Below are 15,101 nucleotides of genomic sequence, written 5' to 3'. Positions count from 1 at the left end.
GGTGTGCAACCACAAGAAGAGATTTCAGCAGGTGTACGCCAGATTCCCTGGCAGCTGTCATGATTCCTTCATTTTGTGCAAGGTCAACATTCCATACCTGTTACAGACAGAAGAAAGACTTAAGGGCTGGCTCATCAGAGACACGGGATACCCCCTGGAAACGTGGGTCATCACACCTGTGAGGAACCCCACCAACAAGGTGCAACAGCGATACAACCAGAGCCACATGACCACCAGGTGTGTCATTGAACAAGCCATAGGCATGTTGAAGATGTGCTTGAGATGCCTGGATAGGTCTGAAGGAGCCCTTCAGTACTCGCCAGCGAGGGTGTCCAGTATAATCGTGGTGTGCTATGTCCTGCACAACCTAGAGCAGCAGAGAGGTTTACATGTGGAGGAGGATGAAGGCACTCATCAAGCATCCTCTGCTGGCGGAAACACTGAAGAAGAGGAAGAGGATGATGAAGAGGATGAGGAAAATGAAGAGGGGGCACAAATTGCCAGACCATCCGCGCATATTGCTGCCCGCGATACCAGGAATGACCTCATATCTCATAGGTTTTCATAATGAGAGTTGTAAAATAACAAAATTGAGATACTCAGGCCACCTGTCACAACCATCACCAACACCACCAACCCCCCACCTTCCTCTCTTTGCACAAAACAGTCCTTCAACCACGAATGCATCCATTTCACATACGTCTAATGGGTACAGTCATGTATTGGCATTCATGATGAAGCAAATGAAAGGGCAACTTGACACTCAGGATGCAATAATGGGCAAGACATGGAAGTGGTGATAATAAATGCAATATGCCAATATTAAAAAAAAGTAGAATTAACAACATAACATTTCTTCAAACACCCTTGTACTTACCCTTGGTGAACTACAATTGCTTTAACTTATGCTTTCTACCGCTTCAAAATGGCGCATCCCCAGTGGCTTCAGCAGAGGTAGAGGCAGGCTGCTCAGATCCCTGCCCTGACTGCTGAGATGCTCTTGGCCTACAACCTCTGGGTTTTGGAGACTGTGAGGGCCCCGCCATAAACTGCTCCACCTGCACCCCGTGCAGAGGCAGACTCAGCCATTGGGAGAGCAGGCAGCATTTGTGGGGGGTGGTGCGGCAATGGGTGAAACATGGGAGCGCTTTGTGTGGAATTCCCACTTCCATGTCCCCTTTGGTCATCATCTCTCTCCTGGGCCAGCGCCACATCACAAGTACCACTCTGCTGGAGAGCAGTTTGGTGCAGAACGATGAAGCCATGTAAGGCCACGGATAAGGTATCTGTCATTCTGTTTAAGGCGGCAGACATGTTGGCATCCAAAGTCTGCACAATCATGACCGTGGCCTGCATAGACTCATTTCAGAGCCGTGCTTGAAGCTCAATGGAGGTGGCCACTCTCTCCATTGCAGACATTCTCTCACTTCCCTGCGACAACAATCCACTGGTGTTGGAGTTGGACTCTTCCATCCTCTCCACTATTGTGGAGAGTGTGAGTGACACTTTTTCCAGTACATCGCAAATGTGAATCTGTACTTCAATCATTCTCTTTCTTAATGACGGCTCCCGGGGTTCAGTATCTGTGTCCAGCTGAGCAGAGCTCAGAGAGGAGTGCGCCCTCCGACACAGACTCTCCACAGCCGCCCCTGCCACCAGTGTCTGCTCGTGCTCACTAGTGAGTGGTGAATCATTAGTTGACAACCCAACCATCTGGTTAACATGACCCACTGAAGTGCAAATCTCTGCGCTGGTGCATGGCTGGATGTCCAGGGACGGTGCACCCTCAGAAGGAATCGAGGTCTTCCATCTCGCCACACTCTTCTTGAACTCATGAAGGCCCTGGAAGACAACAGAAAGCGATATTAATTATTCATCGGCAAAGTGACAATCTTTCCAATGACCATACTGAGGTCTGTTACAGTTCAGTCATTGATGAAATAAATTCATCATGTGCATGAAAGATGTTAAAGTTATGTCACCAGACATCTGAAGGTTCTCTGATGGATAGGAATGCAGCTGTCCGACTTATCTCCATGGCCTCCTCCTCTGTACCTGTGAGCTGGACTATCTGTGGTGGTCCACCTCCAATCCTCGCCCTCTTCCTTGCGTTTTGCACTCTCTTCTACAATGGGAGAAAGAACAGACCTGTCAGTGACTGAAGGTGCCGTATTCACCTGATGAGTACATTGCTTTGGGTGAGGCTGACTACGAAACAGATGTGTCAGAGGGTGACTATCAGATAGATGCATCACATTGCATCAGGATTGGGCAGTGGCAGTGGTGGGTGTATAAATGGGGAGATAGGGAAGTGCATAGAAAGTGAAGGATGGTTGAAGCTGAAAGTTAAGTGGGTGTGGGGAGAGATGTAATGGAGTGGGCATGCCAACACAGAATGAGAGGGGGGTGGGTGTTGTACAACACAGGATGTGGGTGAATCAGCAAATGTACTAACTTTTTCTGACTTTGTTAGGTCATTAAAACGCTTCCTGCACTGCAGCCAAGGCTTGGGCACCGTGCACCTGCTGCTGACCGCTTATGCTATGTCCAGCCACGCCTTCCTGGTGGCAGAACCAGGTTTCTTCCTCTGATCACTTGGGTAGATGACTTCCCTCCTGCTTCTCACAACACCCAGCAATACTTCAAGTGCCACGTCTGAGAATCTGGGTACTGCCTTTCCTCTATGCGCTTCCATGGCTTCACTTCCTCTTTTCTCCTCCAAAATCCATTTTTGCATTGGCCCTTTAAATAGTGGACTTCAGATCGTGTCATCGTGCAGTATGCCCACTGTGCAGTTTGGAAGTGCGAAACCTGGAAGTAAAATGAAGTGCCTTCAATTTAGTTGCGAGCGCAGATCCCAACACGCTCAAATTACTTCTGGGTTTCCCACGTAATTATCTACCCACCCACTGAGTTCCTGGTTCCAGGTAAAGATCATGCCCCTATCTCAGTCAGGGAGAACTATAAAAGCCTCAGTAGGCCCTGGAATATGAGATAGAAAAAACACAGCTAATGTTCTGGCTCCTGATTGCCATCTAGCAAGCTACTGCTGGAAAGTGTGCATGTGTGAAAGGCAGGTGACAATAGATTTGGTCTCAGTGATGATACTCCCTCCATGGACAAAAGACAAGGGGGTAAAAATTGGTTATGGCTTTTTGGATGCATAACTGACGGCACGTGACTCTGAACTGAAAGACCCGAGGCTCGCCCAAAATTGGGCGTCCAACCTAATGTCAATAATATGGGCGAGCTGCAGGTGCCAACATTCAATTTCAGACAGTGGTTCTCGGTTAAGTCCTGGGGTGGGGGGCAGGACAACTGGAAGGAAGCTGACTGCAGCCATCAAGAGTGCTGTGGAGCCGGAAGGAGCGCTCCTGCTTCTCCTGGGCTCCATAGGAACGCTATTTTTAAAAAACATGTCTGTACTCTTTGCTGCCGGTTGCTGCTTGGGCCACAGTGATAGCTGAAGAGTGGAGCAGGCCTGGAGCCTAAAGTCTGTTTGAGGCAGGTACTATGGGCATCTGGGCAGCCACCTATGTCAATATGGCAGTACCCGTACTCCTGGCGCTGATTGGGTGTGGGACTTTGCTCTCTAAAATTGGCCTATAAAAGAGGCCCACGAGGTCCAATTTCTACCCCAAGAAATTGAAGTTGGGACCATCTAGCCCATAAGGCCCTATCACATCACTGAGTGTGTATGACTTATTCAACCAAGAGGCCCATCACCTAAAATTTCCATACACATGCTTGTAATAGGGATTGCTGAATATTAAATCAGGAGTAGGAACTATTTTTCTTCTTCCTGGATCTGAAGCATATTGGGTAGTTGTCACGCCCCTGCCACTAGCCTATCTGAAATCGGCAGAGTGCACAGTGAACATTAAAACTAGGTCCTTCCTAAGATCATAATTCAGTTAGTTTTAGCAGAGTTATGGAAAAGGACAAAGATGGAACAGGAGTTAAAGTTCTCAATTGGGGAAAGGCTAATTTTACTAAGCTAAGAAGTGATTTAGCAAAAGTGGACTGGAAACAGCTACTTGAAGGTAAATCAATGTCAGAGCAGTGGGAGACATTCAAGGGGAAGATTCAAGGGGTGCAGAGTAAACATGTTCCCACAAAGAAAAAGGGTGGGGCTGCCAAATCTAGAGCCCCCTGGATGTCAAGGAGCTTACAGGGTAAGATAAGGCAGAAAAGGAAGGCTTATGTCAGACACCGAGAACTCAATACTATAGAAAGCCTAGAGGAGTATAAAAAGTGCAGGGGTGAAATTGAAAAGGAAATTAGGAAAGCAAAGAGAGGGCATGAAAAAATATTGGCAAGTAAAATCAAGAAAAACCCAAAGATGTTCTATAAATACATTAAGAGCAAGAGGATAACTAAGGAAAGAGTAGGGCCAATTAGAGACCAAAAAGGTAACCTATGTGTGAAGGCAGAAGATGTTGGTATGGTTCTTAATGAATACTTTGCGGTTGTCTTCACAAAAGAGAGGGATGATGCAGAGATTGTAGTTAAGGAGGAGTGTGAAATATTGGATGGGATAAACTTAGTGAAAGAGGAAGTATTAAGGGGAAGTATTAAAGGGATTAAGGGCTGGATGAAATGTATCCCAGGCTGTTAAAAGAAGCCAGGGAAGAAATAGGGAAGGCTCCGACCATCATTTTCCAATCCTCACTGGATAAAGGCATGGTGCCAGAGGGTTGGAGGACTGCTAACGTTGTACCATAGTTTAAAAAGGGAGCGAGGGATAGACCGAGTAATTACAGGCCAGTCAATCTGACCTCGGTGGTGGGCAAATTATTGGAATCAATTCTGAGGGACAGGTTAAACCGTCACTTAGAAAGGCACAGAGTAATCAAGGACAGTCAGCATGGATTTGTTAAGAGAAGGTTGTGTCTGACTAACTTGAATGAATTTTTTGAGGAGGTAACAAGGAGGGTCAATGAGGGTAATGCATTTGATGTAGTCTACATGGATTTTAGCAAGGTTTTTGACAAGGTCCCACATGGCAGGCTGGTCAAAAAAGTACAAGCCCATAGGATCTAAGGATGTTGCCAGGACTGGAGAATTTTAGCTATGAGGAAAGATTGGATAGGCTGGGGTTGTTCTCTTTGGAACAGAGGAGGTGGACGGGTGATTTAATTGAGGTGTACAAAATTATGAGGGGCCTGGATGGAGTGGATACGAAGGATCTATTTCCCTTAGCAGAGAGGTCAATAACCGGGGGCATAGATTTAAAGTGATTGGTAAGAGGATTAGACAGTGGCTGAGGAAAAACTCACTGTCTGAAAGGGTGATAGAGGCACCTGAACTTGTGTGTATTTGTGGATTCAGATCATGTAAATTGACCCCATGTATCACCACTGTAGGCCTACCCTTCATTAGGATCTCTCCTGTAAATGGAGATGGAAATCCAGTCACAGTTGTAGGCTTGAGAGGGCTGCAGCAATAGTAATGGCCACTGGCTTCTGAGCCTTCCAAGTTGGTGTCCAATCCTCATCCTGCTGGCCCTGGGGAAGGAATACACTTACCTTCTAGTTGGTTTCCCAATGGCACCCAATCCCTGCTCAAGTGGCACAAGGCCTACCACCCTGCATCTTCTGGGAACTCAACCAAATTTGCACCAGCCTGACTTTGAGACGAAAATGAGGCGTGAGGCATCATTCGGCCCTTCCACCTCATTAAAATATGATTTTGATGCTTGATCCTGCTTCAGGCACAAGCACTCCATGCTGCCCTCCCAGGGAAAATTCTGGAAATCCCAGGCAACACAAAGGGCTCAATTTTGCAGGGAAGTAGTGGGTGTTTCGGGGTCGGGGGCTCCGAAAATCGGGGAAATCCCGATCAGATTTGGAATCTGGCTCCAACCTGCCGACGCGTCTGGGTGCGCGCGCACCTTCCAAAAGTGGAAATCCCACTGGCAATTAAAGCCGGTGGGATAATACTTTACACAGTTGTTTAGACAGTTTAAGTACTTGAAGTACTTAATTTTCTCCACATTGAGGCAGGGGTCCGATTTTGAAGCATCCTCAGCATGTTTCCCATGCTGTGGGAAACACTGCATGTTCTAACCAGCAGCAATTTGCACATTCAAATGATTGTTTGACAGATGGGGAGAAAAGGTGAGTTCTTGCAGCAGGCCACTCAGTTCTTTCAGACAAACTTTTGGCTGCGAGATCTTAGAGTTTTCATTGAAAATTCTTACTTTCCACTCACAATTCTTCTGTTCACACATATTTAACTACTTTTCGGGCCCCCTCAAACTCACAGCATCAGGATGGGGGGACGCCATGGCTGCATTCACCATTACATCCAAGGACGTCAGAAAGAGTGAAGAGTCCAGGCCTCAGACCACTTGGAAAGAGCAGCGGCCACACCAGGTCGCCCACCCCTCCCTGCACAAAACAGTCCTGCAACTACACATATACCCACTGTAAAGTGACCCAATGGGTGGCATCAATTGTCACCATTCATGGTGAACCTCATGAAAGGGCCTTATCACAAAAGCCAGTCAAGAACGGCCAAGACGTGGCAGTAGTGGTAACAATCATAATATTTAATGTGATTTTAACAAAAAGCAAATATAAATAAAAAACATGAGCATCTGTCAAACACCCTTGTGCATACCCTTCGGGCTTACAAAACCTTTGCCTTTCTCTTGCGGCTAGTTCTACGTGGTGCATCCCCTGTGGCTGCAGCAGAGGTAGTGGTAGGTTGCTTATCTTCATGCCCTCTGGGTTTTGGAGCCCGTGAGGGCCCCTCCAAAGACTGCTCCACCTGCACCTGTGCAGGGGCAGACTCGGCCACCTGGAGAGGAGGCAGCATTGCGGGTACTGGTTGAGAGGGGGGCAACGGGTGAGACGTGCGGGCGCTTTGAGTGGCGTCCCCACTTCCATGTCCCCTTTCGCCGTCATCCCTCTCCTGGGCCAGGGCCACATCACTCCTACAACTCTGCTGGACAACAGTTTGGAGGACATGTGTGATGTTTTATAAGGCCAGTGCTCGTGTATCTGTCTGTCTGTTTAAGGCGGTAGAATGTTGTTCACTCTGAGTCCGAACAGCCGTTGTCAGAGCCTGAATGGATTCATTTGTGGGTTGCTCTTGAAGCTCAATGGAGGCTCGCCTTCTCTCCATCGCAGACATTCCCGCACTTACCTGTGACTCTATCTCAGACAGTTGCTCACGTCCCTGTGACACTAACTCAGAGATTGCTCACATCCCTGTGACAGCAACTCAGAGATTCCTTCCCATACCTGTGCACCATTTCACTCATGCAGGAATTGGACTCCTCCATCCTCTGCACTATTGTGAAGAGTGCGCATGGCACCTGTTCCAGTACCTCGTAAATGTGCTGCTGTCCCTCAATCATTCTCCTTTTAAAGGATGGCCCCCAGGGTTCAGCATCTGCATTCAACTGAGCAAAGCCTGGAGAGGAGTGCTCCCAGCGACGCGGACTCTCTGCATTTGCCCTGCCACCTGTGTCTGCTTGTGCTCACGTGTGTGGTAATTCACCAGGTGCCAACCCAACTAACTGAGGACGAGGACCCAACAAGGTGTGAGTATCTGCGTTGATGGATGGCTTGCTAAGATGTGACGGTGCACCCTCAGAGGCTGGCAGGTCATCTGAGGAATCGCCCTCTGCTGTCACAGCGGTCGCTGAAGGCCCCGTAAGAGAACAGAAGGCAATATTAAGCATGATCACAGATGTGTCATTTTGCGACGTGCTGAAGATGGCTAGCCATGTTAACATCAATTCATATTATGTGTGATGAATGTTAAAGTTGTGTCACGTTTGTGGGGTGCCAGTCTCAGCATCCCCGTGCATTTTGGGTTCTCTTCTCCTAGAAGAAGAGAAAGAACAGACATGTGAGTGAGTGATGGTGAAGTGGCCAAATGATGAATGCATTGGCTTCGGTGAGGCTGACCGTGAAAGAGAGGCATCAAAGGGGGGAGTATGAGACAGAGCCGTGACATTGTATGAGGATTGGGTTGAGTGGTAGTGGTGGGGTGACTAATGGGGAGGTGAGGAAGTGCAGGTAAGTTGAGGATGAGCCTTAAGTGGGTATGAGGAGTGATGTGATAAAATAGTGTTGGCAGTGCAGAATGAGTTGGGGGGTGGGGGCGGTGATGTGGAAGACAGAATGTAGGAGAATCAATAAGTGTTCTCACTTTGGCTGACCTCGTTTGATCATTGAAGTGCTTCCTGCACTGGATCCATGTGCGCGAGATGTTGCTGCTACTGGTGACCTCCTCTGCCACCTCGAGCCAGGCCTTCTTGGTGGCAGAGGCAGGCCACTTCCTCCCATCCGTCGGGTAAAACAGATCCCTCCTCCTCCTCACCCCAACTCCAGTAGCACCTGGAATGAAGCATCATTGAATCTTGGAGCAGCCTTGCTCCTGTGCTGCTCCATTGTGGTGTGTGGGTGTTTGCTCCAGGAAAAGCCTTTGGAGCAATGGCCCTTTAAATAGGGCTGCTCCAGCTGACAGCCTGTGATGCGGGTGCGCAGTCCGCCCGCTGCACAGCTCTCGGACGGCAAACTCGGAATCCACATTAAGTGGCACCAATTGAATTGTGATCATGTGGGAAAAGGACATTTTTTATTGGTTGGGTTACCCACGCGCCCATTCACCCCCCACTGCCATCCCGCCTCCTCTTTAATATCGAGGCCAAAGTGTTTGGATCTGGCATCACCCTTTTTTCCCCTGCTTTACACCAGCAAACAAAGCATTCCTCAATGCATAGCAGTGGAAAATCAGTTAATTGAATTTTATCACTCGTATGATGAATTGTAAATGTATTTACAAAAAGCAAATGCTGTGATAGGGTCATTGTAGGTTTCTGTGGATGAGCTATATTGGCCAAATAGCATCTTTCATTTTTAATTATCTTCACGATATTATCGTTGTGATATTCTAACGGTTGTAATGTGTGTTGAATGTGTTCCAGATTCCAAGTTACAAATTCCTGACTGAAAAACTGCAGTTTTATCAGGCACAACATAATGAAGGTGTCCGATCAGGTTTTCTTGATCTCGTCTTCTTCAAGGATGCAATGACACACCTGGTCAAAGTGAGATTTTAAAACTTTAACAAATCATATATATGCTAAAAAAAAATGATCACATCTAAGCTTTTCACAGAGAATAATCAGGGCAGGGAAGAGATAAAATAAAGTTCCCTAAATATTTACATTTCACTATCTTGTGTAGACATTCCCGGTCTCCTTCAGATCTAGTCATCCTTTCAAGCACACTTGTTCTGGGAATTTTGAAGTGCACAGTTGAAGCCCTCCTCTTGCCCATTAGGCACTGGCCCTTTCTACACCATTGTCATCCAACAGTTTTCACGGCATTTTCTTCTGCCTCATTAAGCATTTGGTGAGATGATGTGTCCTCTCCATTTCTTCCTTTCCTTTACAAATTTTCTTCATGTTTTGGATTTTGGGATTCTTCTTTTGCATTTGTTCTACTTTAGTTCAATATCAAGGTAATATAACCTGCAGATTTCATTCAGAGCTTTCCCTCATAAACGGTTTGATGTTGTATCCTTTAGAAAGAGAATTTTGGCATATTTCCAACACTTTTAATTTATATTCACAGCAACAAGTCAGGTGCTAAGATCAGAATAAACTTCAAACCTACAACCTTTATACGTGCTGTGGGCAAGATTGTGTGCCATGGGACTAACAAGTACCCTTTAGCTATGATATATTGCACTGGAGACCTTGTAGGATGCCCACCACATTTTCCTATCTGAAAAGTGGTTAATATCACACTGTCAAGTACAATAATTAAAAACAATAGATAGGATCAGTTCACAGGGAACTTATATTCCCCTTTTCTAGATTATATTTCCTATGTCTTTGTAATTTCAATATTCAATGAAGCTTTTGGATTAAACAGATTTCATAGACTTTCAACAATTTGATGCTGTACGTGGGAGACATAATTCCCATGTCGGCCTTGGAGGGCCAGTTTTCTGAGTACGCACAATAAGCTTAGAGCCTCATCTGCCGGCCATTAATATTGGAAAATTGTGGTCCGTTGCACCCACCATTTCATCCATTGCTGGAGCTTATTTTGCTTACCACCTCCAAGTCCCAGCAGTAGTTTAGGGAGGTCTGGAGTGTTTCTGGAACATTCACGATTTGCCCAGCCGTTCTTAGATCTGCTGAGAGGAAGTCTACAATGGGCCAAGTGTCAGCAAAGCAAATGGCAAATGATCCCAGGCAAATCAATTGCCATTGCATACAAGGATTTACACTGTAGGACAGGTATCAAAGCAAAGTTTGATGGTTTTCCATCTTCAGCCAGAATGACCTCTGGCTCCAATTCCCAGAAAACCAGGATGCTGCTCTAACGTTATGCTGCATCTTTATGGGCACTTGACACTGTTAAATGACCTGGCCTCTATAATTTCTGGCTTATATATTTTGAACTTCACCGACACCAAAACTCCCTTATTATTAATTACCTGAAGAATCTGGCCTAGTTTCTCCAAGACAGCCTGACTCCAAACTCCTTTTGAAGTTTAGTGTGCAAAGATAGCTTCTATTTTAACTCAGTCATTTCAAAATATAGAGTTACATAGACTCTACAGCACAGCAACAGACCATTCAGCCCAACTGGTCGATGCCGGCATTTATGCTCCATACTATCCTCCTCCTACTCCTATTCATCTAACCTTATCAGCATATTTTTCTATTATTTTCTCTCTCATGTGTTTTTCTAGCTTCCCCTCAAATGCATCTATGCTATTCGCCTCAGCTATTCCTTGTGGTAGCGAGTTCCACATTCTTACCACTCTCTGAATAAAGACCTTTCTTCTGAATTCCCTGTTGAATTTATTGGTGACAAACTTATATTTATGGCCCCTAATTTTGGTGTCCCCGACAAGTGAAAACATCTCTACATCTACCCTATCAAACCCTTTCATTATCGTAAAGACCTCTATCAGTTCACCCCTCAGCCTTCTCTTTTCCAGAGAAAAGAGCCCCAGCCTGTTCAGCATTTCCTGATAAGTATATCCTTTCAGTTCTGGTATCATGCTTGTGAATCTTTTTTGCATCTTCTCCAGTGACTCTATATCCTTTTTATAATTTTTTTTTATTATTCGTTCATGGGATGTTGTCATCGCTGGCAAGGCCAGCATTTATTGCCCATCCCTCATTGCATTTTAGAAGGTGGTGGTGACCTGCCTTCTTGAACCGCTGCAGTCCGTGTGGTGAAGGTTCTCCCACAGTGATGTTCGGAAGGGAGTTCCAGGATTTTGACCCAGCGACGATGAAGGAACGGCGATATATTTCCAAGTCGGGATGGTGTGTGACTTGGAGGGGAACTTGCAGGTAGTGTTGTTCCCATGTGCCTGCTTCCCTTGTCCTAGGTGGTAGAGGTCGCGGGTTTTGGAGGTGCTGTCGAAGAAGCCTTGGTGAGTTGCCGCAATGCATCCTGTGGCTGGCAAACACTGCTGCCACGGTGCACCAATGGTGAAGGGAGTGAATGTTTAGGGTGGTGGATGGGGTGCCAATCAAGCGGGCTTCTTTGTCCTGGATGGTGTTGAGCTTCTTGAGTGTTGTTGGAGCTGCACTCATCCAGGCAAGTGGAGAGTATTCCATCACACTCCAAACTTGTGCCTTGTAGATGGTGGAAAAGCTTTGGGGAGTCAGGAGGTGAGTAACTCGCCACTGAATACCCAGCCTCTGATCTGCTCTTGTAGCCACAGTATTTATATGGCTGGTCCAGTTAAGTTTCGGGTCAATGGTGACCCCTAAGATGGTGGGTGATTCGGCGATGGTATTGCCGTTGAATGTCAAGGGGAGGTGGTTAGACTCTCTCTTGCTGGAGATGGTCATTGCCTGGCACTTGTCTGGCGTGAATGTTACTTGCCACTTATCAGCCTAAGCCTGGATGTTGTCCAGATCTTGCTGCATACGGGCATGGACTGCTTCATTATCCGAGGGGTTGCGAATGGAACTGAACACTGTGCAATCATCAGCTAACATCCCCATTTCTGACCTTATGATGGGGGGAAGGTCATTAATGAAGCAGCTGAAGATGGTTGGGCCTAGGACACTGCCCTGAGGAACTCGTGCAGCAATGTCCTGGGGCTGAGATGATTGGCCTCCAACAACCACCACCATCTTCCTTTGTGCTAGGTATGACTCCAGCCACTGGAGAGTTTTCCTCCTGATTCCCATTGACTTCAATTTTACTCGGGCTCCTTGGTGCCACATTGGTCAAATGCTGCCTTGATGTCAAGGGCAGTCACTCTCACCTCACCTCTGGAATTCATCGCTTTTGTCCATGTTTGGACCAAGGCTGTAATGAGATCTGGAACCCAAACTGAGCATCGGTGAGCAGGTTATTGGTGAGTAAGTGCCGTTTGAAAGCACTGTCAACGACACCTTCCGTCACTTTGCTGTTGATTGAGAGTAGGCTGATGGGGCGGTAATTAGCTGGATTGGATTTGTCCTGCTTTTTGTGGACGGGACATACCTGGGCAATTTTCCACATTGTCGGGTAGATGCCAGTGTTGTAGCTGTACTGGAACAGTTTGGCTAGAGGCGCGGCTAGTTCTGGAGCACAAGTCTTCAGCACTACAGCCGGGATGTTGTCGGGGCCCATAGCCTTTGCTGTATCCAGTGCACTCAGCCGTTTATTGATGTCACGTGGAGTGAATCGAATTGGCTGAAGACTGGCTTCTGTGATGGTGGAGATATCGGGAGGCGGCCGAGATGGATCATCCACTCGGCACTTCTGGCTGAAGATGGTTGGAAACGCTTCAGCCTTGTCTTTTGCACTCACGTGCTGGACTCCGCCATCATTGAGGATGGGGATGTTTACAGAGCCTCCTCCTCCCGTTAGTTGTTTAATTGTCCACCACCATTCACGACTGGATGTGGCAGGACTGCAGAGCTTTGATCTGATCCGTTGGTTGTGGAATCACTTAGCTCTGTCTGTAGCATGTTGTTTCCGCCGTTTAGCATGCATGTAGTCCTGAGTTGTAGCTTCACCAGGTTAGCGCCTCATTTTTCGGTACGCCTGGTGCTGCTCCTGGCATGCTCTTCTACACTCCTCATTGAACCCTGGCTTGTTGGTAATGGTAGAGTGAGGAATATGCTGGGCCATGAGGTTACAGATTGTGCTGGAATACAATTCTGCTGCTGCTGCTGATGGCCCACAGCGCCTCAGGGATGCCCAGTTTTGAGCTGCTTGATCTGTTCTGAATCTATCCCATTTAGCACGATGATAGTGCCACACAACACGTTGGATGGTGTCCTTAGTGCGAAGACAGGACTTCGTCTCCACGAGGACTGTGCGGTGGTCACTCCTACCAATACTGTCATGCACAGATGCATCTGCGACAGGTAGATTGGTGAGGATGAGGTCAAGTAAGTTTTTCCCTCGTGTTGGTTCGCTCACCACCTGCTGCAGGCCCAGTCTGGCAGCTATGTCCTTCAGGACTCGGCCAGCTCGGTCAGTAGTGGTGCTACCGAGCCACTCTTGGTGATGGACATTGAAGTCCCCTACCCAGAGTACATTCTGTGCCCTTGCCTCAGTGCTTCCTCCAAGTGGTGCTCAACATGGAGGAGGACTGATTCATCAGCTGAGGGAGGACGGTAGGTGGTAATCAGCAGGACGTATCCTTGCCCATGTTTGACCTGATGCCATGCGATTTCATGGGGTCCGGAGTCAATGTTGAGGACTCCCAGGGCCACTCCCCCCTGACTGTATATCGCTGTACCACCACCTCTGGTGGGTCTGTCCTGCCGGTGGGACAGGACATACCCAGAGATGGTGATGGAAGAGTCTAGGGCGTTGGCTGAAAGGTATGATTCTGTGAGTATGGCTATGTCAGGCTGTTGCTTGACTAGTCTGTGAAACTAGTCTGTGACAAGTCCCCAGACGTTAGTGAGGAGGACTTTGCAGGGTTGACTGGGCTTGGTTTGCCTTTGTCATGTCCGGTGCCTAGTGGTCCGATGCCGGGTGGTCTGTCCGGTTTTATTCTTATTATGACTTTTTTTTAAGCGAGATTGTACAACTGAGTGGCTTGCTCGGCTATTTCAGAGGGCAATTAAGAATCAACCACATTGCTGTGGGTCTGGAGCCACATATAGGCCAGACCGGGTAAGGATGGCATTTCCTTCCCTAAAGGACATCAGTGAGCCAGATGGGTTTTTACGACAATCCGGTAGTTTCATGGCCACCGTTACTGATACTAGATACTGATGGAGACCAGAATTGTGCACAGTACTCGAAGTATGGTCTTGGAATCAGAGAATCATTGCAGCCCATTCGGCCCTTCGAGCCCATGCCGGCTATTTGTAACAGCAATCCAGTTAGTCCCATTCTCCCACTCTTTCCCCGTAGCTCTGCAAATTTGTTTCCTTCAAATATTTATCCAATTCCTTTTTGAAAGCTAGGATTAAATCGGCATCCACCACCCTTCCAGGCAACACATTCCAGATCATAAATACTCGCTGTGTAAAAAAGTTTTTTTCTCATACTGCCTTTGGTTCTTTTGCCAATCATCTTAAATCTGTGTCCTCTGGTTCTCGACCCTTCCGCCAATGGGAACAGTTTCTCTTTAGTTACTTTATCTAAACCCATCAAACACTTCTATCAAATCTCCTCTCAACCTTCTCTGCTCTAAGGACAACAACCCCAGCTTGTCCAGTCTATCCATGTAAGTGAAGTCCCTCAGCCCAGGAACCATTCTAGTAAATCTTTTCTGCACCCTCTCTAAGGCCTTCGCATCCTTCCTAAAGTGAATTGGACACAATGCTCGAGTTGTGGCTGAAACAGTGTTTTATAAAGGTTCAGCATAACTTCCTTGCTTTTGTACTCTATGCCTCTATTTGTAAACCCCAGGATACGGTATGCTTTTTTAAACTGCTTTCTCAACCTGTTCTGCCACCTTTAAAGATTTGTGCACATATACCCCCAGGTCTCTCTGTTCCTGCACCCACTTTAGAATTAAACCATTTTGTTTATATTGCCTCTCCTCATTTTTCCTTCCAAAATGTATCACTTCGCACTGCTCTACATTAAATTTCATCTGCCATGTGACCGTCCATTCCACCAGCCTGTCTCTGTCCTCTTGAA

General features: G+C 47.1%; 1 protein-coding gene across 1 annotated transcript in view; it reads left to right on the top strand.

Annotated features, from left to right (window-relative positions):
- LOC137322210 (dynein axonemal heavy chain 8-like) overlaps positions 1-15,101 on the top strand; it is a 1,468,904-nt gene that overhangs the window by 1,091,568 nt on the left and 362,235 nt on the right. Inside the window, exon 62 of the mRNA XM_067985326.1 lies at positions 8,945-9,067. Within this exon, the coding sequence (XP_067841427.1) occupies positions 8,945-9,067 (123 nt within the window). The remainder of the gene's footprint in view (positions 1-8,944; positions 9,068-15,101) is intronic.

This window comes from Heptranchias perlo, chromosome 5 (genome assembly GCF_035084215.1).
Source record: "Heptranchias perlo isolate sHepPer1 chromosome 5, sHepPer1.hap1, whole genome shotgun sequence".
NCBI lineage: Eukaryota > Metazoa > Chordata > Chondrichthyes > Hexanchiformes > Hexanchidae > Heptranchias > Heptranchias perlo.
Note: the sequence above shows the minus strand (reverse complement) of the source record. Positions and strands in the feature narration are given on the sequence as shown.